The sequence below is a fragment of the Pan troglodytes genome, chromosome 7, assembly GCF_028858775.2.
Source record: "Pan troglodytes isolate AG18354 chromosome 7, NHGRI_mPanTro3-v2.0_pri, whole genome shotgun sequence".
NCBI lineage: Eukaryota > Metazoa > Chordata > Mammalia > Primates > Hominidae > Pan > Pan troglodytes.
Window position 1 is genome coordinate 16,500,568 of NC_072405.2, and position 27,735 is coordinate 16,528,302.

Below are 27,735 nucleotides of genomic sequence, written 5' to 3' on the forward strand. Positions count from 1 at the left end.
AGTGGGGCTAGTGACTTCACATTGAGCCCTGGGCTCAGGGAGGGGCAGGGGATGCAGGTCAGCCTGGGTGAGCAGAGTCCGCATGTCCAGTCCTTCCCTGTCTCGCGTCCCCTCTGCAGCAGGCGCTAATGGGGCACCCTGGAAGGGCCAGGCTGGGTGAGCGGCTGTCGGCCTGCTCCCCTCCCACCTTTGACGCTGTGCTTTTACTCCTTGTCTGCCTTGGTGTTAAACAGCTCTAGGTCTTTAGGTGATTTTTTATGTTCTCTGGAACCACGTTACAGAAAGCCTGAAACGCCTTGTTAAGACATTTGGATCTTACCCATGAGGTCAGCTGGGGAGGAAACAATAGAATTAAAGAGGGTCATATGGTAACATTTGCATTAAAAGATGACCGATCTCTACTAAAAAAAATAAAAATAAAAAATAGCCAGGCATGGTGGTGCGTGCGTGTGGTTCCAGCTACTCCGGAGGCCGAGGCAAGAGGATGCTTGAGCCCAGGAGGTCGAAGCAGCAGTGAGCTGTCATTGCTCCACTGCTCCAGCCTGGCCAACAGAACAAAATCCTGTCAAAAAAAAAAAAAAAATACTTTGGAGCGGATGAAACTAGAAGAGAGTATCACGTAGGAAGTGGCTCCAGTCATACAGATGGGACATGACAGGGGCCTAAAGTAGGAAAGACATGGTGGACCTGGAGAGAAACACAGGCAACAAGGCAGAGTGGAGAGGCACCGTGGTTGATGGGCTCGGCAGGATGACCAGGCAGCCACAAGCCCAATCTGAAAGTCTAGGGTGGAAGGATAAGCTGGGGAGTCATCAGCCTATTGAAGTCCGGGGGTGGGTGAGGTCGCCCAGGGAGAGCATCTGCACAGAGGAGCGCAGAGAGCCTGGGCTGGACCCTGAAGGACCCTCAGCATCCACGGGGAGGAGGCAGAGCTGGAAAAGGAAGCTGGCAATTGCCGGAAGAGCTGGAGGAAACCCAGGAGAGGGAGTTGCTGTGGAAAATGGAAAATGGGCCAAGAACACTCCAAGGAGAGGTGCCTCTGATTACAGATAATCCCTCCCCTCTGCTCCTCTCACAGCCTCAGGGATCTGATACCATCGGTTATGTGCACCCTCCCTCATCGTCCCCTTCTCCTACTCTTCCACATCCTTCTCATCAGCCTTTGAAGGTGCTTTAGTCATGCCACCTTAAATCCTTCAAAATAAACAGCTCCCCAATCCCCTCCCTGTCAGTGACTTACCTACAGCCTCCTCCCCATCTCTTCTCATTTACAACCACAGTCCTTGTCATTCAAAGAAGAAATGAATAAAGTGCCTGCTGCCTGGAACAGCAGCTATCTACAAGGCTCACAAGTTATCCAGAAGTGCCCCCAGTTATCTCCAAGGCTCACTCCCGCCTTCCTTCAGGTGTCTTCCCAGTCGCCCTGTCAGTGAGACCTGCCCGATCATCCTGCAGAAAACAGCACGCACCCCTGCCAGCCTGCCCTCCCCATGCCCTTCTCTGCTTCATTTTTTCCCCTAGCAGTTATCACCCTCTGACATCATCTATGCCTTCAGTATTTACTTTCTGTCTGTCTCACTAGACTATAACCTGGATGAGGGTGAGAGCTTTTTCCTTTATATGTACTCCCTTATCTCCAGTTTTCAGAATGATGCTTGGAACATATTAGGCACTTATAAATAGTCAGAATGAATGAATGCATGCATGCATGGCTGGCCCTGAGAAGAGAAGGCCTTGCCTCCCACTCAAGCTAGGGGTTGACCCTGAGGTGTTCTGGTCCTGGCTTCACCCTGATGAGTTGCATGCTCTTGACCAAGTCATTTAAAGTCTGAGTCTCCTTCCCCCTCGTGGGTTTTTTGAGAGGATTAAGGAAAATCATGTGAGCATTCAACAGGATTGTGTGTAAAAGCACACGTGACAGCAGCATGGCCTCTGAGACTGGCAACCTGCATTGGAATCCAGGTGTGATGCTCAGTGACCCGTGGTGCTGGCTGTATCCTTCTCCATGAAATGAGGCAGGGGCTGACTTCATCTGGTTCTCGGGATTGTTCTGAAATGCAAACCCATCAGCACTCAGGAAAGCATCAGAACCAATCAACACCCGGCCCCTCTGGCACCCCAGTGACTCACTTGGAATCAGACAGGGTTAGATGGGAATGCCCTCTGAGATCCCATGTGCCTGAGCCAAGTCTATCGCTGTGATCTATCACTAGCTGAAAATGCCAACTTGGTGGTTAAAGTTGTAACCTGGGCTGCAGAACATCAACGCCATCATCACAGCAAACTAGTCATGAACGCCTTACTATGCTGTCGTCACTGTGACTGCGGAGGTCAGCCTATTCTTATCCCCCATGTAGTGATAAGGAAAGTGAAGTTCTGTGAGGCTAGATAACCTGTCCACAGCCCCTTGTGGAGATGGCAGAAGCAGGATTAGAAACAAGGTACGTCTGATTCCAGAACCCACTCTCTAAAGCAACAGTCAGACCACCTCCTAAACAATGCATGCAATCTAAATAGAAGAACAGCTTCTAGGAACACCAAGTGCCTGTGTAAATATCAGAGAGGACACAAGAAGCATACTCCCAAAGCCTCTGACCTTCATCTCTGCTGGAGATCCCTCATCCCTGTGAGGTCCTTATGTCTGTAAGGTCCTAGTCCAACAATGGCTGCAGGTTTCATCTGCTCACCGGGTGACAGATGCCCAAACTGCTACATTGGAAGAGATTCCAAGGCCAATTTTTGGCTCAGTTGTGACCCATCGGCCAAGACCGACATGAGAGCTGGGGAGGGGGAGGAGGTAGAGTGTGGCCATTGTTCCAGACATCTGCCTGCCTGTGCCAGGGGACTTGCCCATGCTTGTGTGATTTTGTAGGTTTCCACACATGCTGTTCAGCAAACTGCTGTACTTGGAGGAATCGTGAGGCTTCAGCCAGACCTTTCCCACCAGCCCGAAAGGAAAACACTGCAGCAAAGGCACTGAGGGGTGGAATGGGCACTGCGACGTGGCTTGTGATCAAAACACAGCTCGTTGTCTTCCACGGTCCTGTTAAAAGCCATTCAGAGGCTGGGCATGGTGGCTCACACCCTGTAATCCCAGCATTTTGGGAGGATGAGGCGGGTGGATCATCTGAGGTCAAGAGTTTCAGACCAGCCTGGCCAACATGGTAAAACCCGGTCTCTACTAAAAATACAAAAATTAGCCAGACATGGTGGTGGGCACCTGTAGTGCCAGCCACTTGGGAGGCTGAGGCAGGAGAATCGCTTGGACCCAGGAGATGAAGGTTGCAGTGAGCTGAGATCACGCCACTGCACTCCAGCCTAGGGGGACAAAGCGAGATTCTGTCTCAAAAAAATAAAAATAAAAAATAAAAAAGCCATTCAGAGGGCATGATATGTTCTGTCCAGATAAAACTTAGACTTGGAGCTTTTCTGATTATTCTTAGGTAATAGTCCTACGGTCACCTGGGTCCAAATTCAGGGTGATTTATGTACTAGAATACCCTAGCCCTTGTCACATTCTCCACACAGAATCTGACTCAGTGCTCAGCCTCCTCCAGACCTGGGCCCGGTTAGGAACAAGGTTCCTTTCTCACCTCCCACTCTGCTCACCTGCCCCCAGCAGGTGAAAGTTGAGGGGAAGGCACAGGTCCAGGTGAGCCCACACATCAGCTCACTGTTCCTTGGGCCTGGCAGACATTGAAGACTGGCTCTTCGGTGGTATCTTCACGGGCTCTTCCATGGTTCCCTGCTGGGTGGCTTTCTCCTGAAGTCCCCAGGCCAGGGTGGGGCTCTCTCTGTACCGTGCTGCTTTCTGCTCTTTGTCATCCCGTGTGCACCTGGTGATACACCCCAGACTCTTTCTAACAGATTTCCTTGCCCCCTCCAGGAAGCCTCATGGGAAATTCAGGCATTTCTCTCTCTGTGCAGCACACACTGATTCCAAGGAAAAACTGTGGGTTCAGGACAGTCCCTACCCAGCAGCATCCCTCCCAGAACCATTCTCTCACCTCCAGATTTCCCAAGTGTGAGTTAGACCCCAGGGATCCCAGCAAAGCTCTCTACAGGAAGCCTAACTGATGCTTCTCAAAGATGTCCAGAGATGATCTGCATTGGATTCATCTGGAAGAAGCTCTGCTGTTACAAATGCTCAGACCTCTCCCCCACCCCCGGCCCGCCCCATCCCACTGGATCAGGATCTGAAGGACTAAGCCTGTAAACACGTACTAGAGTTGACAGATAAAATATAGTACATGAGTTATGTTTGAATTTCAAATAAACAGCAAATTATTTTAGGATGAATATGTCCTAAAAACAGTATGGAGTATATTTATACTAAAAATATTTGTTTATCTCAAATTCAAATTTGACAAGGCATCCTGTATTTTTATTTGCTGAATCTGGCAACCCTATCTGCACTGAACAAGCTCCCTAGGCTGCACATCCAAGTCAGGACCACAGTTTGAATGTGTCTCCTCCAAAAGTTACGCATTGGAAACTTAATCCCCAATGCAACAGCGTCGAGGGGTGAGGCCTTTGGGAAGCGTTTGGGTGATGAAAGCTCTGTCCTCATGAATAGATTAACACCACTATACAAAGGGCTTGCTGGAGTGGGTTCACTCTCTTCTGTTCCTCTGAAGAACTTGAAGACACAACATTCCTCTTCCCCACAAGACATAGAAATATGGCACCATTTTGGAACCAGAGACCAAACCTGCTGGCACCTTGATCTTGGACTTCCTAGCCTCCAGAACTGTGAAAGAATAAATTTGCATTCTTTATAAATTACCCAATCTGGCCAGGAGTGGTGGCTCACGCCTGTAATTCCAGCACTTTGGGAGGTCAAGGAGGACAGATCACCTGAGGTCAGGAATTCAGGACCAGCCTGGCCAACATGATGAAACCCTGTCTCTACTAAAAATACAAAAATTAACCGGGCATGGTGGTGTGCACCTATAATCCCAGGTACTCAGGAGGCTGAGGCACGAGAATCGCTTGAATCGGGAGGTGGAGGTAGCAGTAAGCCAGGATCATACCACTGCACTCCAGCCTGAGTGACAGAGTGAGACTCCATCTCAAAGAAAAAAAAAAAAAAACAATTACCCAATCTGTGGTATTCTGTCATAGCAACACAAACAGTCTAAGACAGTCAGAGAACCACTGGCCAAGACTTTGGTAAAGTCCCCAAGGCAATGCCATCCAGGGGCCTCTCAGGCATCAGCCAGGCAACAGTCCCCACACCACCCATATCCGACCTATATCATCATGTGCCTCCTTTCCTCTTTGAATTTCATCAAATTCCTTCTAGAGCACTGGCATTGCTCTCCTCACCCTGGACCCCCTAGTTTGCCCAGTCCAAGGGAGAGACTTTCCCATTGTAGTCTATGGGGGATGGCGCTCTCTGGAGTTGTGCAGAGCTCAGCATGTGAGGCTGGGATGTCTCCATCCAGAAGATGGGACATGGTGCAACCCAGCATCGCTGTGAAGATTTGCAAAGCAATGCTGGACAGTGAATGAGTATTTCACAAGAATAGACCTAAGTCATGTTCTTGGGAGGGACGTAGACTCTACAGGGTGGTCTTCAGCAGGAAATCAATCTTTCTGGAGGTGACGGATGATTTTGTTCAGATACTTCTATTGAAAATGAGCAGCAGTTTGCAGTGGATATGCCCGTGCCCCTTGTCTCTCCATCTGTGAGATTAGCTGTCATCTTCCATTCCCTCATCAGACCTGGAGCCCAGACTCCTCCTCCCCTCCACACCCTACCCCCAGAACCAATAGAAACTGAGCGAAGGAGAAAGCACTGGCATATAGCAGATGCATGAGTAGCAGGTCCAGTGGGGACCTGAGCCCAAAGGAGGGGAAGAGGAAAGCCAGGGAGCTCCCTATTAGCCACCCTGAGGGCCAAGGAGTGAGACTAAGTGGTGAGACCAGGGCCAGGTGCCTGGGTGTGCTGTGGGCTCCTGTCCCACATGCCAGTCAGGAAGTCCTGGCCTCCATCAGGGCCAGGCATCCCCTGTTGAAAAGACGGGTGAGGCATGGTTTAGAGCAGGTGGGAAGGGCACCACCCAGGGCCACTCAACAGGCTGTGGCTCAGCCTCGGAGGGGATGCCTGAGCAGTGAGGAGCAACCTTCGCCAGGGAGCTGCCTTGGGAGAAAGAGCAGAGAAGTCCTGGAATCTCCTCCCTGGGCAGTAGCTCGAGCTACACCCATGAGAGGCCACCTCGACAGTCATGTGATCTCACTTTAAGCCTCACAGTAACCTGCACGCCAGTGAGCATCGTGTTTCTCTGCTGCAGATGAGAAAACCGAGGAGGTAAGACTGGGCAGGTAGACACGTGGGCACTTTGGCGATTGAGCCCATAAGTCACTTCCAACCACGAGGCTCAGCCTGTGGCCAGGAAGGCAGTGCCCAGGCTGCTTGGGTAAGTCCACTTGGGTCAGCGCGCTAAGGGGTGTGGAAGTTTTAAAAATACACAAGGTCCAAAGCCCATGACTGAGTCACTGACATCCAGGGAGGGCACACATCAGCAACCTCCATCCGAGGCTGGTCATTTCATCTTGAATGCACAGGGGCCCATCAGGAGACTTGGGGCCACATGGGATCCATCTAGAAGGTGGTAGGAGGGGGATTGGGACCCGCCATGCTGGGCATGAGGGGAAGCCAGAACCTCTCAACCTGACCTGTGCAGCCACACCTGAGGCCCTGGGTCAGAGTCCTGGGCAGAGAACTAAGCGGGCAGCTGTACCCCACAGGGTGCTGGTGCTGGCACAGGCCTCCAGGCGTCCCCGGGCCCCACCCCATTCCCGAGGGTCCAGGCTGGAAGCCCTTCCCCCATATCTTACTCCCACATTCACAGAGAAGCTGTGGCCTGAACTGAGCCTCAAAAAATGTTTGGGGGTGGCAATGGCTGAAAGCATCATTGGGCCCACCAAGGGCTCAATGATTTGGTTTGGTTGTGTCCCCACCCTAATCTCATCTTGAATTGTAGCTCCCATAATTCCCACGCGTTGTGGGAAGGAGCCGGTAGGAGATGCTTGAATTATGGGGGCAGTTTCCCGCATACTGCTCTCTTGGTAGTGAATCAGTCTCACAAGATCTGATGGTTTTATAAGGGGCTTCCCATTTCACATGGCTCTCATTCTCTCTTATCTGCTGACATGGAAGACATGCCTTTTGCCCTCCACCATGATTGTGAGGCCTCCCCAGCCACCTGGAACTGTGAGTCCATTAAACCTCTTTTTCTTTATAAATTACCCAGTCTCAGGTATGGCTTTATCAGCAACATGAAAATGGACTAATACACTCAGGAAGCTGGGTGGTGCCCAGGTCAGAGAGAAGGGAACCTGGGATAAGAAAGGCTCTGAGATGAGGTGCCTCTGTGCAGCTGTCCCGGAAATAAAGCAGCCAGAAAAGAAGGCTTCGTGGCTACAGTCTGAGTTCTTGGCTCCACAGCCCATTGTGACATCACTTGGGGGCTCTGGATCTGAGCTGGAGGCTCTCAGCCTCACTCCCTCAGCCCTGGCCTCTGTCACCCCCCGGGCCCACAGCACAGCCCAGGGCCATGCTCCTGTTCTCAGTGTTGCTGCTCCTGTCCCTGGTCACAGGAACTCAGCTCGGTCCACGGACTCCTCTCCCAGAGGCTGGAGTGGCTATCCTAGGCAGGGCTAGGGGAGCCCACCGCCCTCAGCCCCCTCATCCCCCCAGCCCAGTCAGTGGTGAGTACAGGGGCAGAAGGGGCATGGATGGGGGCTCATGGTCCAGCTGACTGGCTGCCAGGAGGGTGGATCGCAGAGCACAAGGCCAGAGCTCCAGGGGTCCCCACATACCCCTTCTCCAAACCACTTGTCCTTTTTCTCCTCTCTCCCCTGGCCCAGTGTTTGACCTGTCTAACCCTGAGTTTTGGTTTTGAAACCTGACACTTTATCCTCAAAGGAATAGTAGGCTGCCCTGAAGCTCTTGCCTAGAACTAGCTGAGACTGAGTCCTCCCACTTGGAGGGGGACCACTACCCTGGGCCTCTGTGGCTCCCATCAGCACCAGGCTTCCAGGAGCCACAGACACCCAGGGATGCCTAGCTCAGGCAGGCGAAATTCAAGGGTGCTTCTGTCCTTGTGCCCGGCCCCGCAGAGCTCCCTGATGGCTCACTTCTTCTCCAAGGGGGTGGTCAAGACTTCAGGGATGCTGGGGTACCTAGCAACTGCTAGGGGTCGAGCATTTCCCCATGTTTAACGCCCACACCACCACGGTGGGGCATCTGCTCTCAGACAATGTGTGGATGAGGAACTCAAAGCCTGAGGAAGAGGATTTGCCCAAAGTTGCCGCAGGGGGAAATGATAGAGCTGTCTGCCTGGCCTGCACTGGGTGACCGCAGCGCCAGGCTGCCTGCCCTGTGCACACCGCCTGTTACCCAGAACACAGCAGGTTCACCTGGCCGCCTGCAGTCCAGCCTAGGGTCCACCGCACTGTGTGTGAACAAGGGGTGGGAGGCATGAGGGGAGAGCATCAGCACAACATGCTCCTCTAATGCATGGTCGCTCAGATCACTCAGAAGCAGCCATTTCTGCTTCCATCACTGCTTCCAGGCTCTCAGCTCTGGAATGAACCTGAAAGTCCACACAAATCCATACAGATGTTGTGGGTTGATCTCAGGACCAAGAATGTGGGGGATGGATCCCATTGATGCAAAATGGATATGAGAACTTCTGCCAGTTCATTCTGGAGTGTTGACTTTGGTCCAAGCACTTGTTGGTCACTTCAACATCCATCCTCTCATTTCATCCACACATCAGTCTTATAAAGTTGGCATTATCTTATGCTTATTTTAGGAATGAAGAAAGGGGGGTGGGTACCCAAAGATAAGTAGCTTTCCCTAAGTCGTTTCGTGAATAAGCAACAGAGCCTGGATTCAAGCTTGGGCTGTCTGACCCAGAGCCTACCCTGAGCACGTGCCATGTTTTGCATCTCAGACAGAGAGACAGAGGGCGCCCATCATAGCTGCCCACCATCCAACCCAGCTCATACACACTCGGCATGTTCATGTACTTCCTTCCATACTTATAAACCCACATTCTTAACGTAATAAAATCACAAGTTTTAAATATGATTTTCATCCTGACTTTTTCACTCAATTTTATGTCACAAACATTTTCCTGTGTCGTTAAAAATCCCCCATGAGCCTAATTTTGTGGCTGAGAAGTAGTTGATGATATGGATGTGGCGTACTTTATTCACCCCTAGCGTTTAGCTTGTTTTCAATTTGTCATGATGATAGAGATCGCTGCAGTGAACATCATCAGATGCACACATGTGCTGCCTTCCAGACACCCGGAGTGGAGTCATTCAATCAGGGAATCAGCCCACAAGCATGTTGCCCTCTCCATCTGGAGCTTACATTCTGGTACCAGGGTCAGGCAAAAGGGACTGATAATGTAGGAGTTGATGTAACGAGGATGCAATGAAGAAATATAAAGCAGGGCAGGAAATAAGGAGTCACCAGGATGGGAGGGGCTGTTATAGACACAGGTCAGGGAAGGCCACTCTGAAGAAGGGATTCTTGGGCGTAGGGAGGAAGTGAGCCAGGTAGCTGCCTGGGGAAGAATATTTCAGGCAGAGAGCCACATGGCGCAGTGGTGAGAGCACCAGCTCTGTTGCCAGCCGGCCCGGGGCTCATATCATAGTTCAGTCACTGACTAGTTGTGTGACGCTGGGCAAACTACTTAACCTCTCTGTACGTCAGTTGTCTCAATTACAAAGTGAGGATGAAAATAAGAGGGCCTACCTCAATAGGGCAGTTATGATAACCAAGTGAATCGGTGCTTGCAAAGTGCTTGCAACAGTGCCTGACGCACAGTAAGCATCATATGTAAATAAAATCAGAGAGGAAGTGTGGATCCACAAGTACCGAATAGGCCGGGCATGGTGGCTCACGCCTGTAATCCCAGCACTTTGGGAGGCCGAGGCGGGCAGATCATCTGAGGTCAGGAACTCTAGACCAGCCTGACCAACATACAGTGAAACCCTGTCTCTACTAAAAAATACGAAAACTGTAGTCCCAGCTACTTGGGAAGCTGAGGCAGGAGGCAGGAGGCAGGAGGATTGCTTGAACCTGGGAGGCAGAGGTTGCAGTGAGCCGAGATGGTGCCACTGCACTCCAGCCTGGGCGATAGAGCAAGACTTCGTCTCTCAAAAAAAAAAAAAAAAAAAAAAAAAAGTCCCGAAGAGAGCCTTTATGCATTGCTGAGAGCAGAAGGCTCTGGATGCACATTGCTAAGTTCTCACTCCCGTATTTTTTAAACCAAAAATGACCACCACAGGGTCACCCAAACAACAAAACACTCACAGCTTCTGTTGAGCTGATGGTTGGAAAATAAGCAGCAAGAAAGAGACAAGATTAGGGTCTTGGGCTTTTTAGAGTCAAACTCATGCCTTGTCCCAGAACACAAGGCAGACAGTCAAGTCAGCAAATATTCACGGAGCATCTCCTCTTCCTGGGGCGAGGAGCTGGACCCGGCCTCTGTCCGGAAGGGGCATTTCCTGCCTCAGCACAGGCGCTACAGCTTTGCTCTCAGTCCCCCAAGTAAAGGAGCTGCTCAGCCTTGACTAGCCTACAACAGCCAGGGCTTTCCAGTAGATTCTGGCACTTTCTATGCCCCACCCCTTGTGGTTTCTTAGGGCTGCTGAAATGAATGACCACACACCTGGCGGCTTAAACAACACAAATGTCTTATCCTACAGTACTGTGGGACAGAGCTCCAGCACAGGCCTTCTGGGGATGAATTCATGGTGTAGCAGGTCTGCGTTCCTACTGGACACTCTAGGGGAAAATTATTTGCCTTTCCACTTCCAGCTTCTAGAAGCTTCTCTGGGCCCCTGCCTTCATCTTCAAAGCCAGCTATGTTGCATCTCTCTGCCTTTCCTCTGCAGTCACTTCTCCCTCTGCCTGACTTCCTGCTTCCCTCCACCCCTCTCAAGGACCTCAGTGATTCCACTGGCCCCTCAGAAAAGCCAGCATCACGTTCCCACTCTGAGGGCAGTGCTTAGCAACCCAAATTCCATCTCCAAAGCCCCCCTTTCCTTGCAAGCTAAAATATTCGCAGGTTCTGGGGACATGGCCCATTGGAACTTGGACCTCTTTGGGGGCTATTGTCCTGCCCACCACGGGGGGTTAGCCTTGGACACTGTTTTCTTCCGATTTCTCCTGGACGAGAGCAGAAACAAGCTCAGTGAAGTGACTCTCCTGAGGTCACGAATGCTGGATAGAGTCAGAGCCAATGCTTCTGACTCTATCTGCTGCTGAGCTCTGTGTAGACAAACCATCTGCCGGCTGATGTCACAAGGGCTGCCCCGCTCGCCAGCCTCAGTGAGCTCCTCTCTAGAATGGGGATAGGGATATCCACTTGGAAGCCACCTCCTCCCAGCCCGGTCCCCAGCTCACACTGGATGCTGACTAAATGTTTCCCCTTTTCCTTTCCACTCTCTTTCTTTCCCACCAGAATGTGGTGACAGATCCATTTTCGAGGGAAGAACTCGGTATTCCAGAATCACAGGGGGGATGGAGGCGGAGGTGGGTGAGTTTCCGTGGCAGGTGAGTATTCAGGCAAGAAGTGAACCTTTCTGTGGCGGCTCCATCCTCAACAAGTGGTGGATTCTCACTGCGGCTCACTGCTTATATTCCGAGGAGCTGTTGTAAGTACCATGGGCCTCCCACTGCCACCTCTCAGGGCGCCCACCCCTGGGGCACCCTCCCCCTCACCCACACCTGGTGGCTGAGAGGAACCTGCGACTGCTCGGTATCCAGTCGGCATGAATGGCTCCCACCCATCCACCCAGCCCCCAGCCTGTGGGGATGTGGAGGTAGCCAGCCTGAGGCTGTGTCCTCCTCACATCATCAGAGCCAGTGACTACGACCTCCCTGAGGTCACACCTACCCTCTCCCGGAACACCTGTGGCTTGATGGAGCCAAGCGGCTTGGTCCAAATGCCTCTCCTAGGGCATTCAAGTCCATCTAGGGGGAAATCCTTGTAATTCTGGAAGCCTGACTTCCTGGGCCACCTGACCCCCTACTCTCCTGCTCCTTGTAGAGCGTTCTCTGTGTGACAGCATGTGGATGGATGCCTGGCATTACCAAGGACTAACTATGTGCTGGGGACCCTGCTAAGAAACTTTCCCCTATTGGCCGGGCGCGGTGGCTCACGCCTGTAATCCCAGCACTTCGGGAGGCTGAGGCAGGTGGATCAGGAGTTCGGTGGTCAGGAGTTCGAGACTGGCCTGGCCAATATGGTGAAACGCCATCTATACTAAAAATACAAAAATTAGCTGGGCGTGGTGGTGTGCGCCTGTAGTCCCAGCTGTTCAGGAGGCTGAGACAGGAGAGTTGCTTGAACCCAGGAGGCAGATGTTGCAGTGAGCCAAGATCGCACCACTGGCACTCCTGCCTGGGCGACAGAGCGAAACTCCGTCTCAAAAAAAGAAAAAGAAACTTTCCTCTATTAACTCATTTAATCACACAGTGAACCCTGGAGCAGGTAGAATGAATAGCCCTCGTTTATAGATAAGGAAACTGAGGTCCAATACATTGAGGCTGCTCACCCACAGTACCCATCTAGTATATAGAGACAGAATTCAAATTCTGGCTCTAGCACTTGTGCTTTCTGCCACACCAGCTCAAGGAAGTTTGAAGACACACAGACTGATTTTAGAAGGTTAATCAAAAACCCGGGGACAGTTTCTTCATGGCATAACCACAGACCTTTGTGGCACCCGCTGTCGTGGGATATCAAATATCCTCTGGGGTTCGGAATGTGGGCTTATTACTGAAGATCCTGTCTGCTTGGTCAGTGGCAGGTCTAGACTAACTTCTGGTCCTGAGTTTCTAAAGTGCTGGTAGACCAGTTGATACAAAACAGATATAATAATGAATGCCTTATCTATCTGAAGGTCAGTTTGATCTGTGCCAAGTGGCTTTTTGTGGGCTCTGTAGAGTGCTCTAAACCCAGCTTGGCCTTTGCTGTATTAGACAGAAGCACCTCATTCATATCTCTGGGGCCCCTGATGGTGCAGTGGTCTGGCTGTGGTCTGCTCACCAGCTATTCTGTTTTGTTTTGTTTTGTTTTGTTTTGTTTTTTCCTACCTTTTTCCAATCCTCACACCTTCTGATCAACAGCCCCAGTAGGGTTTAAAGGTCCTAGAGCTACATGGGATTTAGGTTTCTGGGCACAGCCAATTCTGCCACTTCTGAGACTTCCCTTCCCCTTCCACTTGCCCCTCTCTGGTTCTCTGCCACCAGTCCGGAAGAACTGAGTGTCGTGCTGGGGACCAACGACTTAACTAGCTCATCCATGGAAATAAAGGAGGTCGCCAGCATCATTCTTCACAAAGACTTTAAGAGAGCCAACATGGACAATGACATTGCCTTGCTGCTGCTGGCTTCGCCCATCAAGCTCGATGACCTGAAGGTGCCCATCTGCCTCCCCACGCAGCCCGGCCCTGCCACATGGCGCGAATGCTGGGTGGCAGGTTGGGGCCAGACCAATGCTGGTATGTGACTGCTCAGCTTCCCCTGGGGAAAAAGCCACTGCAATGTGAAGGAGAGGGGAGGAAGCTAAGGAAGGAGTGAGGACAAGACTTGCATTGGAGCAGATTCCCGCTCAGTGGAGTCTCACAGTACCCGAAGTTTAGCTCCTTTTGGGTGCCGAAACCCCAAGGTGAGACACCAGGTCTGAGCCAGTCCCCTAGTGCAGTCTGATCCAGCTAGCACAGAGCAGTGTGGTTTGTGTGTTTAATCGAATTTAAACTCTGCAGTTAGCCAGAGGCCCCTCTACTCTGTATTCATAAACATCTTCCCTGATTCCCACAGGTATGTTTCCTACCTGGCTCCTCCAGGCATTGGAGATGCCCACCCTGGGCTAGGCTCTGATGGTCCTGGAGCATTGCCTGCCTCTTCTTAGAAATGAATCTGTTGTAACTTGTTGTTATGCTGTTACTTGGCCAAAATAGAAGAAAGTCTACTGGGACAGAAAGATATGACGAAGGGCCCGCTGGACTGTCCCCCAAAAAAACCCAACAAAACCAAAAGCAAATAGATAGGGGAGGGGAGGGGATGAGAACAGCAAAGCATTGCGTCAGCCTGAAGGAGGCTCTCGATCCACAGGGATGATTTGCAGCGAGCCTGGGCCTGGACAACCGGGGGTGTTTCAGGAGTTTAGCAACCAGGGGGGGAAGTGGTGGGACCTTAGTTCTGGGCTCCAGGCACTCCTGGAAAGGTAGAAGAAGGAGAGGAGGCACATGGGCATGCACAAGTTTAAAAATCTTCAATCAGGGGAAGAAATGTGAAATCTCTTTGTGGTCAGAGTTAATGAGATGGAGAGGAATTCAGGTGAATTCCCGGCATCTGGCGGCCCAGAAAGGGCCTCTGCAAATCCCCTCTAATCCCATCTCAAAACACTCTGCCAACCTGCCCTTGCTGAGGACCTAAAGTTTTTTCACCGGGAGTGCAAACCCACTTTCCAAGGCCCTGTGTGAAGGAAATGCCATCCTCATGTAATAAAATGTCACAATAGGCAAATGTATTGAGAAGGCAGGATTATGCTGAGAAACAGTCAGTAGCCAGTTCCAAGAAGCTGAGTCTGTGGGGCTGACTGGGGTCAAGTTGGAAGTCTTCTTGGGAGTAGAAATTTGGTTTTGAATGAGAAGAATAATTCCAGTAGCTGTGGGAGTTGTTGGGGGAGTGGGTAAGTTGCAGGCATGGGGTAACCTGAAAGAAGTGAGGGGCTGCAGAGCCTGTGAAGGCAGGGGATGGGGGCTGGGGGACACAGGGCCGAGGGCACAGTCAGCTGCATCACGAACGTGGGGACATGAGGCCCAGTGGCTTCTCTAATGCGCTTTCTCTCTGGGCCAGCTGACAAAAACTCTGTGAAAACGGATCTGATGAAAGCGCCAGTGGTCATCATGGACTGGGAGGAGTGTTCAAAGATGTTTCCAAAACTTACCAAAAATATGCTGTGTGCCGGATACAAGAATGAGAGCTATGATGCCTGCCAGGTAACTGGGGGTACCCTCCCTCACCTTATACGTCCTCACCCTCTGGGAACTGCCAGTGCAAGGGTATTCTCTCTCTGCTGCAAATAGACAATTCTGAGTCTGGAAAATGTATGGAAATTAGGGCCTGCAGCCATGAGAATGAGTATGTGGATTGCAGATCCTCTGGAGCTATGAATGAGCACCCTGGGAGTCAATATGCTGCAACCCTGCTTAACTATTTCTGATCTTCTTCAGGTACACTAGGTAAAAAGGATGCCAAGGCTTTTCTCATTTCTGGGAATTCTTTTAAAAAATCCAAGGAGGATTTGGTATCTATATAAGAAGTCATTTTAGTTCATTAATTTAGAAACCTTTGTTGAGCATACGAGGCCCTAGAGACCCATAAATAAGATATGGTTCCTTACCTAAGGGACCCTACAGTTTCCTGGACAGGCACTGGATAAACAAACAATGATAATATATTGGGTGTTGCATGTGGGTTTTACTGAACCAAAGACTGGTCTCTTTGCCTCTCTTTAATAAAATGAACACACGTTCTTTCTAAAAAATTATTGATAGCCAGAAAAATAGAAAAAAAATCATAAATTTCCTCTGGCTCAAAGGACGAATGATGAAATTTGTCTTTAATGCTCAGAGGTGCTCCCTTCATCTTAAAAGTGGCCATCCTGATGAACCTGCTTAGTCCCAGCTGAAGACTAGGGACCTGCTCGTTGCCCAGGCAGTGGACCTTGTCATTGGTATAAAACCAGAAATGAAGATGATAAATATTCTGAACAGTGATGGAGAGGCTGCCCCATGGAAAAGAAAGATATTTATCTATCTGTTATGGTTTAATGTGAGAAAATTGGCAGTTTTCCCTGATAGGCTATGAGAGCCTTGAGAGGTGGGTACTGGAACAGGGGTTGGAGGCAGAAAGGGAAAAGAGAAAGAAGAAGGCATTCTGAGGTAAGAAGTAGACCCTGGCAGCATAGCACTAGGTTTAGGAGCCCCCCATGTGGTGAATACTGTGGGGACCAAAAAGACACATAAACCTTGTATTTTCTTCACTTTCTGGGCAATTTAAAATATTACCAAAACAAAAAACAAAAAAACATGCACACAGAATTGAGACTTCTGGTTCCAGACAAGACGGAGTAAACACAATTCTCCCAGCCCCTCCCACTAAGTACAACTGAAAGCACGGGATAGTATCTTGTAAAATAAACACAAAAAGGCTCTGAAAGGTGAAGAGAAAGTGGCCTGGCTGGAGATCCTCAGGTATTTCTTTATAGCAATGCAAGAACGCACTACACACATCATGACCAGAAAACATTAATTGTCCTCCCTGAATAGAGTTTGTTATAATACTCCATTTATTCTAGTCACCTCTCAAGGATCATGGAATGAGACATCATCTCTCCACTGAAGACTGCTTGCAAGGTTGTAGCTGCTCAGCTCCTTTGGTAAGAGAGTAATATAACAAAGGTAGAGAGGGCATGGACTTTGGCATCAGCAAATCTTAGGTTACACATACCTCAAAATAATAAGAGCCATCTATGACAAACCCACAGCCAACATTATACTGAATGAGCAAAAGCTGGAAGCCTCCCTCTCAGGATCAGAACAAGACAAGGATGCCCTCTTTCATCACTCCTATTCAACATAGTACTAGAAGTCTTAGCCAGAGCAATCAGGCAAGAAAAAGAAATGAAAGGCATCCAAATCGGAAGAGAAGATGTCAAACTATCCCTCTTTGCAAATGATATGGTTCTATACCTGGAAAACCCCATAGTCTCTGCCCAAAGTCTCCTAGAGCTGATAAGCAACTTCAGCAAAGTTTCAGGATACAAAATCAATGTACAAAAATTTGTGCCATTTATATACACCAGATAACATACAAGCTGAGAGCCAAATCAAGAATGCAATCCCATTCACAATATCCGCCAAAAGAATAAAATATCTAGGAATACAGACAATCAGGGAGGTGAAAGATCTCTACAATGAGAATTACAAAACATTACTGAAAGAAATCTGAGACAACATAAACAAATGAAAGACATTCCATGCTCATGGATAGGATGAATCAATATCATTAAAATGGCCATACTACCCAAAGCAATTTACAGATTCAATACTATCCCTATCAAACTACCAATGACATTATTCACAGAATTAGAAAAAAATTATTTTAAAATTCATATGAAACCAGAAAAGAGCCCAAGTAGCCAAGGCAATCCTAAGCAAAAAGAACAAAGCTGGAGGCATCATGCTATCCAACTTCAAGCTATACTACAGGGCTATGGTAACCAAAACAGCATGGTACTGGTACAAAAACTGACACATAGACCAATGAAATAGGTTAGAGAAACCAGAAATAAAGCTGTACACCTACAACCATCTGATCTTCATCAAAGTCAACAATAACAAGCAATGGGGAAAGAACTTCCTATTCAATAAATGGTGTTGGGATAACTGGCTAGCCATATGCAGAAGATTGAAACTGGACCCTTTCCTTTCACCATCAACTGAAATCAACGCGAGTTGGATAAAAGACTTAAATATAAAACCTAAAACTGTGAAAACACTGAAAGAAAGTCACACCACAAACCACCATTCTTGACATAGGCCTTAGCAAAGATTTCATGAGGAAGTCTCCAAAAGCAATTGCAACAAAATAAAACGTTGGCCCAATTAAACTGAAGAGCATCTGCACAGCTAAAGAAACTATTAACAGAGTAAACAGACAACCTATACAATGGGAGAAAATATTTGCAAACTGCATCTGATAAAGATCTAATATTCGGAATTTATAAGGAACTTAAACAACTCAACAAGCAAAAACTAAACAACCTCATTAAAAAATGGGCAGAGGGGCCAGGCGCGGTGGTTCACGCCTATAATCCCAGCACTGTGGGAGGCCAAGACGGGCGGATCACGAGGTCAGGAGATCAAGACCATCCTGGCTAACAGGGTGAAACCCTGCCTCTACTAAAAATACAAAAAATTAGCTGGGCGTGGTGGTGGGCACCTGTAGTCCCAGCTACTCGGGGGGCTGAGGCAGGAGAACGGCATGAAGCCAGGAGGCGGAGCTTGCAGTGAGCCCAGACTGCTGCCACTGCACTCAAGCCTGGGCGACAGAGCGAGACTCTGTCTCAAAAGGCAGAGGACATGAACAGACACTTCTCAAAAGAAGACATACATGCAGCCAACAAGCATATGAAAAAAAAATGCTCAATATCACGAATTATTAGAGAAATGCAAATCAAAGCCACAATGAGATATCAACCCATACCAGTCAGAATGGCTGTTATTAAAGTCAGAAAATAACAAATGTTGGTGAGGTTGCAGAGAAAAGAGAATGCTTCTACACTTCTGGTGGGAATGTAAATTATTAGTTCAGCCACTGTAAAAAGCAGTTCGTAGATTTCTCAGAGAACTTAAAACACAACTACCATTAAACCCAGCAATCTCAATACTGGTACAGACCCAAAGGAATGTAAATTATTCTACCAAGAAGACACATGCATGCATATGTTCATCACAGCACTATTCACAGTAGCAAAGACATGGAATCAAAGTAGATGTCCATCGATGGTGAACTGGATAAAGAAACTGTGATACATGTACACTGTGGAATACTACGAAGCCATAAAAAAAAACAAAATCATATCCTTTGCAGCAACTTGGATGCAGCTAGAGGCCATTATTCTAAGTGAATTAGTGCAGGAACAGAAAACCAAATATCGCACGTTCTCACTTATAAGTTGGAACTAAATGTTGAATACACATGGACACAAAGAGGGGAACAATAGACACCAGGGCCTACCTAAAGGTAGAGGGTATGAAGAGGGTAAGGTAGTTTTTTACTACCCATGAGATACTCTGCTTACTACCTGGGTGATTAAATCATTTGTACACCAAACCCCAGTGACATGCAATTTACTCACATAACAAATCTGCTCATGTACCCTATGAACGTAAAATAAAAGTTGAAAAAGAAAATAAGAAAATCTTGGGTTACAGGATGGAGGGTACTAAAAAAATTAAAAACAGAACTACCACATGATCCAGCAACCCCACTTCTGGGTACACGTCCAAAAGAAAGGAAATCAGTATATCGAAGAGACATCTGCACTTGCATTTTTAGAGTAGCACTATTCACAATAGCCAAGATATGGAACCAACCTAAGTTTCCACGAATGGATGAAATGATAAAGAAAATTAGGCAGTATACACGATGGAATATTATTCAGCCATAAAAAATGAAATCCTGTCCTTTACAATAGCATGGATAGAACTGGAGGACATTACATCAAGTAAAATAAGCCAGGTACAGAAAGACAATGCATATTCTCACTTATAAATGGAAGCTTAAAAAAAAACTCTTCGAGATAAAGAATGATGGTTACCAGAGGCTGGGGAGAAAAGCAGGTGGGGACTCCAGTTAAGGAGCACAAAAACACAGTTAGTTAGAATGAATAAAGTCTGGTATTTGGTAGCAAAATAAAGTGATTATAGACAACAAGTGTATATTTCAAAATAACTGGAAGAGTGGAATTGAAACGTTCTTAATACAAAGAAATGATAAATGCTTGAGGGGATGGATACCCCAATTACCCTGATTTGATTACTGCACACTGTATACCTATATCAAAACGTGTACCCCATAAACATATAAAACTATTATGTACCCATAAATAATTAATTTAAAATTAATAAAAAGAAAATCCTGGGTTCCAATCCCAGCCAGTCTACCATAGAACCCTCAGCAAGCCCTTTCTCCTCCTGCAGGCTCATTTGCCTTGTGTGAAGGTGGACGGAAGGATGTGGGGCATTTGTTTGATTTATGTAGACGTGGGGCATGGCAGGGACTTGGTTCAGAAGCTCAACATAAATGGATAACTATGCGAGTCACAGACCATGTGATTCCATCCTAGAAGGGTCACACATTCTGAAAAGCATGGCTGAATTAAAAAGGAATGTCCTTCTCTGTGTGCTTCTGCAAGAACACAAAGGAGACCCAGTTCTTAGCCCTGCAACACTTCACATGTCCCATTCCCTTTCCTGCCCTTTCCAGAGCCTCTCATTTGATAAGAGCCTCTCATTTGATAAGAGCCTCTCATTTGATAAGACCCTCAAAACAAGTCTCCACTCATCCCTTGGCCTGCATCTCTCTGTGCTGCAGATGGAGTGGTCTTTTCTTACCAAGTCCTCCCCCTTCCTCCCCCATCTTCAGTCCTGTCTCATCCACAGCACCCCACCCCCAACGCTCTACACCCCTACAACCTCCAGAGCCAACCTGGCAGCCACATGCTTCTCCCGTGGAGCAGGGATGGGGTGGGTTGGCAGCCAGAGTTGGGGAGGCTGAGGAATCCTCTTCCGTGGATGAGCTGTGCCCAGCCTCAGATGGGCTGCTTAGAACCAGACTCCCTGCTGAGCTGTGTTCTCTGCCCACAGGGTGACAGTGGGGGGCCTCTGGTCTGCACCCCAGAGCCTGGTAAGAAGTGGTACCAGGTGGGCATCATCAGCTGGGGAAAGAGCTGTGGAGAGAAGAACACCCCAGGGATATACACCTCGTTGGTGAACTACAAGCTCTGGATTGAGAAAGTGACCCAGCTAGAGGGCAGGCCCTTCAATGCGGAGAAAAGGAGGACCTCTGTCAAACAGAAACCTACGGGCTCCCGAGTCTCAGGAGTCCCAGAGCCAGGCAGCCCCAGATCCTGGCCCCTGCTCTGTTCCCTGTCCCATGTGTTGTTCAGAGCTATTTTGTACTGATAATAAAGTAGAGGGTATTCTTTAACCAAAGGAGGGTGCATGCAAATATGTCTCCAGCAGAGGCTCTGTCTGCAGCTCAGGGCTCAAGGATGGAAACTGAGACTGGGACCAGGAGGACCAGAGAGTCACCCTGGGGCCCTGGTTTGGGGACTGCACTTTGGGTCTGTGGATTAGTCAGGACTTTTTCCATTCTAGGTGACAGTCACCTAATTCTGACTGAATTCAGCCAAAATGAGGCATTTATGGATACATTTAACAGGAAAAAAAAAAAAAGCCAACAAACAAATATCCAGGGCTGGCATGATGACTTCAGGCGTGGCTGAGTCGAGGGGCTGAAAGGTGAAGGCAGCGACTGTTGTCTGCAGCCATTACCCTCGAGAGGGCTTCTCAGTGGTGGCCATGATGAGAACAAAGAATTCCCTGTTGTTCTAGGAAGTTAGTCTCTTAGTTCTACGCAGGCCTTCAGTGGATTGGACAAGGCCCACCCACATTATGGTGGGCAATCTGTTGATTCAAAAGTTATCAATTTAAATGTCAATCTCATCCAAAGATACCCTCCAAGTTGACATATGAGATGAACCACCACACTGCCCAGGCAGCCTTCACATGGTGTTTTACATTACTCCTGTCCATCAGAACGAACGATGTGCTTATGCTCACCCTACCTTAAAGACAACAGCTTACTGTAAGCCTTCTATCAAGCAACCTTAATGTTTCCTGAGGACCCCACTGATATGGTTTGGCTATGTCCCCACTCAAATCTCATCTTGAATTATAGCTCCCATAATTCCCACGTGTTGTGGGAGGGACCCAGTGGGAGATAATTGAGTCATGCAGTGGTTTCACCATACTGTTCTCATGGTAGTGAGTAAGTCTCACGAGATCTGATGGTTTTATAAGTGGTTTCCCTTTTTGCTTGGCCCTTGTTCTCTCTTGCCTGCTGCCATGTAAGATGTGCCTTTTGCCTTCCACCATGATTGTGAGGCCTCTCCAGCTACATGGAACTTTGAGTCCATAAACCTCTTTTTCTTTATAAATTACCCAGTCTCAGGTACATCTTTATCAGCTGTGTGAAAACGGAGTAACGCACCCACTTTTCAAAATCACCTTTTTTCCGTTCCCTACCTTGGGCCTTCTCTCTTTTGGGGCAGGCAGGCCTGGGCTCCCCTTTCCCTCGCCTCTCAAGCTGTCACCAGTTCTCCCTTCTGGCTCATCCTGGAGCCAAGCTGATGGCGCTCCCCTCTTGCTCTCTCCTTCATGTTCAGAGGCTCTCGCCTCTGCTTTCAGCTGACCTCCCTCCATGGCTCAGCCCCTCCGAGTTGCTTGCTGTGTTCCACCAGCGTGTGGAATGCCCCCGCCACCCGCACCAGGCAGGACTCCCCCACCCTGCAGCATGCAACTGCACTGGCTGGTGTGGGGCGGACCACCATTCACAAGAAGCCCCTTGAGAACGTGTTCCTGTCTTCCCGTCATGTAGACCCAGTGCTGCCGCGTGCTTCCTTCCCCTGGATTCGAATTTCCTGGGCCACCACCAAAGATGCAAAGGCAAATTTAGGAAATGCAAATCCTTAAATGGAAGCTTGGGCTTTTCCTGGGGACCTACAGCCTGGCTGAGTGTTCTCCGGAAAGAGACTGAAGAAAAGCTTCCTGGCTGGGCGAGGTGGCTCATGCCTGTAATCCCAGCACTTTGGGAGGCTGAGGTGGGTGGATCACCTAAGGCCAGGAGTTCAAGACCAGTCTGGCCACCCGGTGAAACCCCGTCTCTACTTTAAAAAATACAAAAGTTAGCCGGGTGTGGTGGCGGGCACCTGTAATCCCAGCCAATCAGGATCCTGAGGCAGGATAACGGCTTGAACCCAGGAGGTGGAGGTTGCAATGAGCTGAGATCACGCCATTGCACTCCGGCCTGGGCAACAAGAGTGAACTCCATCTCCAAAAAAAAGAAAAAAGAAAAAAAGCTTCCTAGTTCTCCTTTTTCCCACTCTAACCCTACTCCTCCGGAGGTCCTACAGCTACAATGTCTAGAAGCCATTTTTTCAGAAGCTCCTAAGAACCTGGGACTCAGGCAGGCCCAGTGGAGGGTGGCCAGCCGGAGTGTTCACCATCTCAGGACATCACCACTGTCCACTCCACTTTCCTGCTCACCACCCTCTGACTTCTGTGTGGGGGCCCTCCCTTTTCACCCACTCTCCAATTTGCATAGTTCTGGATGGCTGGCCCTTTGCTGGGGGCTGGGGTGGGCATAGAACTCGAGCCTGGCCTAGAAGGACATTGATTTTGGCCCCAGGGATGGGAGCAGCAATGGGCTGTGGGCTTTATAGGTCACAAGAGCAAGACCAAGACTTCTCCTGGAGTTATCAGGAACAAGACTGACTCTCTCTCCTGGGACTCCCAACATGGTAGGGTGCATGTTGAAGGTACTGCTCATGTGAAGGCTGCTGGGGAGTGTGGTGGTTCCTTTTGTCTGTCAACTTGGAGGGGATCTTTGGATGAGATCAATGTTTAAATTGGTAAACTTTGACGAAGCAGATTGCCCTCCATAATGGGGTGAGCCTCATCCAATCCGCTGAAGGCCTCAGTAGGACAAAAATGATTGGCCTCCCCACACAAGAGGGAATTCCTCAGCCGCCCACCTTCAGACTTCATCTGCATTGTCAGCTCTTCTGGGGCTCTGCCTGCCGGTCTCTAAACCAGAGCAGCACCACCGACTCTCCTGCAACTCGAGCCTGCCAGTCCACACCCCAGGTTTGAGCTTGCCAGTCTCTGTAATCAGGTGAGCCAATTCCTTATAATAAACAGCTTCATATCTGTACCTATATCTATATTTATATCATCTATATCTCATCTCTATATCAGCTCTATCTATCTATCTGTCTATCTAATCTATCTCTCCTATTCTGTTTTTTTCTGGAGAACCTGACTAATATGGGGGAAGAGCTTCTGTACTGTGAAGGGGCTTCTTAGATAATGAGGTGGAAGCAATGTTGCTGTTTCACTTTTCTTTTTTTGAGACATGGCCTCACTCTGTCGCCCAGGCTGGAGTGCAGTGGCATGATCACAGCTCACTGCCACCTACATCTCAGGCAATCCTCCCAACTCACCCTCTCTAATAGCTGAGTCCCAGCCTCTCTAATAGCTGGGACTACAGGCGCACATCACTACACCTGGCTCATTTTTTAAAATTTTTTGTAGAGATGGGAGTTTCACTATGTTGCCCAGGCTGGTCTCAAACTCCTGGGCTCAAGCAATCCTCCTGCCATGGCCTCCCAAAGTGCTGTGATTACAGGCATTAAGTCACCACCCCTGGCCCTGTTTCACCCGTGAAAGCAACGTTTTGTCATGATATGGAAATTGTCAGTTTAAACATTATCCAGTCAATTGTGATTAGTTAGGCTACAGGATTATCATGTGTGTCCCAAGAGAGTTTTCATACCTAGAGTCACACAGTGTAGTGTCTAAACTGCACTGTGGTGCCCCAGTGAGGATGTGTGGGGACAAAACAGACACACAGAGACATCTGTTGGACATCAAGGGAAACAACAATGTCTGTTGGACTTGGAGTTGACCACTGCTGCTAAGGTGTTTAAACTTTACAATGTAATAAATGCAATTGTTAGGTATTTCATTTGGCCTAGAAGCACCATGCGGGGAAAAAAAAAAAAAAAAAAAAAGCTAAGACAATAAGGGAAAGTTTGAAAACCTCTGGCCTAAAGGATAATTGCTGATGTTAATGTTTTGTATTTAAGAATAAAGCGTGAGTTTTTACAATAGTTTTGTGGTGGGTAATTTGAGAGTAGCCCAAACGTCTCCTTAAAGATGACCTGGACAGGCATGGTGGCTCATGTCTAATCCCAGCACTTTGGGAGGCTGAGGCAGGTGGATCACCTGAGTTCAGGAGTTCAAGACCAGCCTGGCCAACATGGTGAAACCCCATCTCAACTAAAAATACAAAAAAAAATTAGCTGGGTGTGGTGGCGGGTGCCTGTAATCCCAGCTACTTGAGAGGCTAAGGCAGGAGAATCGCTTGAACCCGGGAGGCGGAGGTTGCAGTGAGTCGAGATCATGCCATTGCACTCCAGCCTAGGTGACAAGAGCAAAACTTTGTCTCAAAAAAAAAAAAAAAAAAAAAAGACAACCTCTTGCAGGGATATGAAATCAAGAATCAAGGCTCAGGTGTCTGTGGCTGTTTTGTCTGCTCTGCACCCAGTGGCTCCAGTTTATTTGGGGGAACCCTCTTCCTTATTGCCAGTTTCTGATCTCACGTTTCTCAAGATCCATTTCTTATGGACAGGTAGACCCTACCTCTGACTCCAGAGGTTGCATGGGACCAGGCCTGGCCAATGAGAGGCCCTCAACCCAGAGCCTCAGGATGTCTTTCAGGATGGCCCTAAGAACCAAGCTTGGCAATCTTGGCAAGTTCCAGAACTTCACCTGGGACATGCACAGGCTCTTTGAGATTAGCAGCTCTCTGTCTGCTAGGACTGACCCTTGGAGAATGTAAGCCCGGAGCTTCTGGGGGCCCCATGTGGAGGTGACTGCCCTGAGAGTGAAGTCAAAGCATGAAGACATCACATCCTGGTGACATTTTTATAGCCCCTAGAGCCAGGCATGCCTGAACAACAGATTTCTTTCTTTCTTTCTTTTTTCTCTCTTTTTTTTTTATCAAGGTCTTCACTCTGTCACCCAGGCTGAGTGCAGCGGCACAATTTTGTTTCCTTTAACAAATCTGTCCCTATCTTACCCTTTCCCTTATCCTTCCTGGTTTCTAGTATTCTCTGTTCTAATTTTTACTTTTATGAGATGAACATCTTTTAGTTTCCACATCATATAAACATTTACAGCTGTACATTTCCATCTCAGTGCTGCTTTAGTGCATCACATATGTTTTTGTGTGTTGTTTTCACTCTCATTGACCTTAAAGTATTTTCTAATTTCTCATGTAAGCTCTTTTTACTCACTGATTATTTAAGAGTGTGCTGTTTAATTTTCATATATTTGCAATTATTCTTCTGTTATTTATTTCTAATTTAATTCCACTGAGGTTGGAGAACATACTTTGTATTATTTCAATCCTTTTAAAAATTTGAGAATTGCTTTATGGCTTAGAATATGGTCTATCCTAAAGAATATTTTATGTACTCTATTTTAAAAAGTATATTCTGCTATTATTGGGTAGCATGTTCTACAGATGTTTGTTAGGTCTAGCTGGTTTATAGCATTGCCAAAATCCTCTAAATCCTTGTTAATCTTCTGTATAGTTGTTCTATCCATTATTTAACATGAGATTTAAGTCTCCAACTTCTGTTATTAAATTGTCTCTTTCTTCCTTCAATTGTCATTTTTTGCTTCCAATATTTGTATGTTCTATTGTTAGATGCACGTATGTTTACAGTTGTTATAGCTTTCTGAATCATTGACCGTTTAGTCATTATAAAATGTCCCTCTTTATCTCTAATGAATTTTTTGTTTTACAGTCTATTTTGTTGATATTATTGGCACCATATCAGCTCTTTCATCATTATCATTTGCATAGTTTATCTGTTTCTTTTTATTTTTAACCTACTTATATATGTGAATTTAAATGTGTTTCCTGTAGACAACACATAGAACTTGTTTATCCAGTCTGACAATCTCTGTCTTTTAATTGCATTTTTAGTCCACTCACATTTAATGTGATCACTGATATAGTTTGATTTACATATGCCATTTTGGTTGGTTTTCCTGTATGATGCTTTTCCTTTTTGTCCCTCTGACCTTCCTTTATAGCCTTTTGTGTCAAGTCAATATTTTCTGGTGTAGCATTTAAATGTTTTAATGATGCTAATTATATTTTTGAGTTGTTTTCTTAGTAGTTGCACTAGAACTTATAATACACATCTCAACTTATTAGAATTAACTTCTGGTTTAGACTAACTTATTTCTAGTAAGAGATCAAAACTTTCTTCCTACGTAGTCCTATTTCCTCCTCCTCTTTTTTTGCTATTATTTTCGTATATTTACATCTACATATGTTATAAATCCAAAAATACCTCACTATAATTGTTACATTATTTAACTTTATGTCTCATAGATTTTAAGAGAAGAAAGGAGATAAAGTATGTATTTATAGAATTTTTATATTAACCTTAACAGGGACAGAAAACTGACTGTGTGCTCTGTTGACCCAGCCTCAACAAACAGGACATGGTGGCCTGGACCTGTGCTTCTCAGACCATCTGTGAGGAAAAAGACCAGGGCGTTTGGTTTTTGGTTTTGCTTTCAAATTTCCAACTTATTTCAAACCAATACTTCCATAAAACATAAAATTGAACTACTCGAAAAATGAAATCGAAAATGAACAAATAAAATGCAAGCCCACACTATTTTTTTTTTTTTTTCCGAGAGTGTCTCACTCTATCACCCAGGCTGGAGGGGAGCAGTGCAATCAGGACTCACTGCAGCCTCAACCTCCCAGGCTCAAGTGATCCTACTGTCTCAGCCGTCTAAGTATCTGGGACCACAGGTGTGCACCATCATGCCTGGCTAATTTTATTTTATGGAGAGATGGGGTCTCACCATGTTGCCCAGGCTGCAAAGTTTATTATTACAGTCAACCACATAATCCACTTAACTTAAAGTTGCTGTAAAGGTTTCTAAGCATTTACTCTCCATTTCTATGCTTATCTCTTCGTGGGCCAGTAACAAGCAGTTTTCAGACCAGCAGTAGTCCCTGTTCCACACTTCAGAAGCATTTCCCTACAAGACCCAGACTTTAATCACCAAGAAATAGAGGCCACCTGGCTACCAAGCCCAGCCTTTCTAAGGTATAAGAGGATCACATTAGAATATGGATTGGATTGGAATGAAGCTTTCGGTGTGGCTCGTGAATCATCGTTTGAATTGAGACTGTAGAGACATGTGTTATTCATTGTCTTGAGCAGTAAAAACTCACAAAGCTTCTCA

The 27,735-nt window shown here is 47.6% G+C and overlaps 2 protein-coding genes across 4 annotated transcripts in view; one reads left to right on the forward strand and one right to left on the reverse strand.

The window, feature by feature from the left end:
• The window catches only part of PRSS51 (serine protease 51), a 34,291-nt gene extending 20,302 nt beyond the window's left edge, over window positions 1–13,989 (reverse strand). Inside the window, exon 1 of the mRNA XM_063816131.1 lies at window positions 13,869–13,989. Coding sequence (XP_063672201.1) covers window positions 13,869–13,929 — 61 coding nt within the window. The 5' untranslated portion in view covers window positions 13,930–13,989. The remainder of the gene's footprint in view (window positions 1–13,868) is intronic.
• PRSS55 (serine protease 55) lies at window positions 1–27,735 on the forward strand. Of its 3 annotated transcripts, XM_063816127.1 has the most exons (7): window positions 1–7,716; window positions 11,493–11,685; window positions 13,286–13,536; window positions 14,897–15,039; window positions 23,115–23,192; window positions 23,323–23,566; window positions 26,926–27,735. In XM_063816127.1, the coding sequence occupies exons 1-6, from the start codon at window positions 7,563–7,565 to the stop codon at window positions 23,542–23,544; spliced, it is 1,041 nt and encodes a 346-aa protein (XP_063672197.1). In that variant the 5' UTR covers window positions 1–7,562; the 3' UTR covers window positions 23,545–23,566; window positions 26,926–27,735. The 3 variants fall into 3 exon arrangements, with proteins under 3 accessions (XP_063672197.1, XP_016814568.1, XP_528278.1); XM_016959079.4 differs by lacking the exon at window positions 23,115–23,192; XM_528278.8 differs by lacking the exons at window positions 23,115–23,192; window positions 23,323–23,566; window positions 26,926–27,735 and adding an exon at window positions 20,476–20,823.

Excerpts from the sequence above, each read along its gene's own strand:
- PRSS55 (XM_528278.8), top strand. The coding sequence starts at position 7,563 with ATGCTCCTGTTCTCAGTGTTGCTGCTCCTGTCCCTGGTCACAGGAACT. Across the intron at positions 11,686-13,285 it reads TTATATTCCGAGGAGCTGTT|TCCGGAAGAACTGAGTGTCG; the intron begins GTAAGTACCATG and ends CTCTGCCACCAG. Across the intron at positions 13,537-14,896 it reads TTGGGGCCAGACCAATGCTG|CTGACAAAAACTCTGTGAAA; the intron begins GTATGTGACTGC and ends TCTCTGGGCCAG.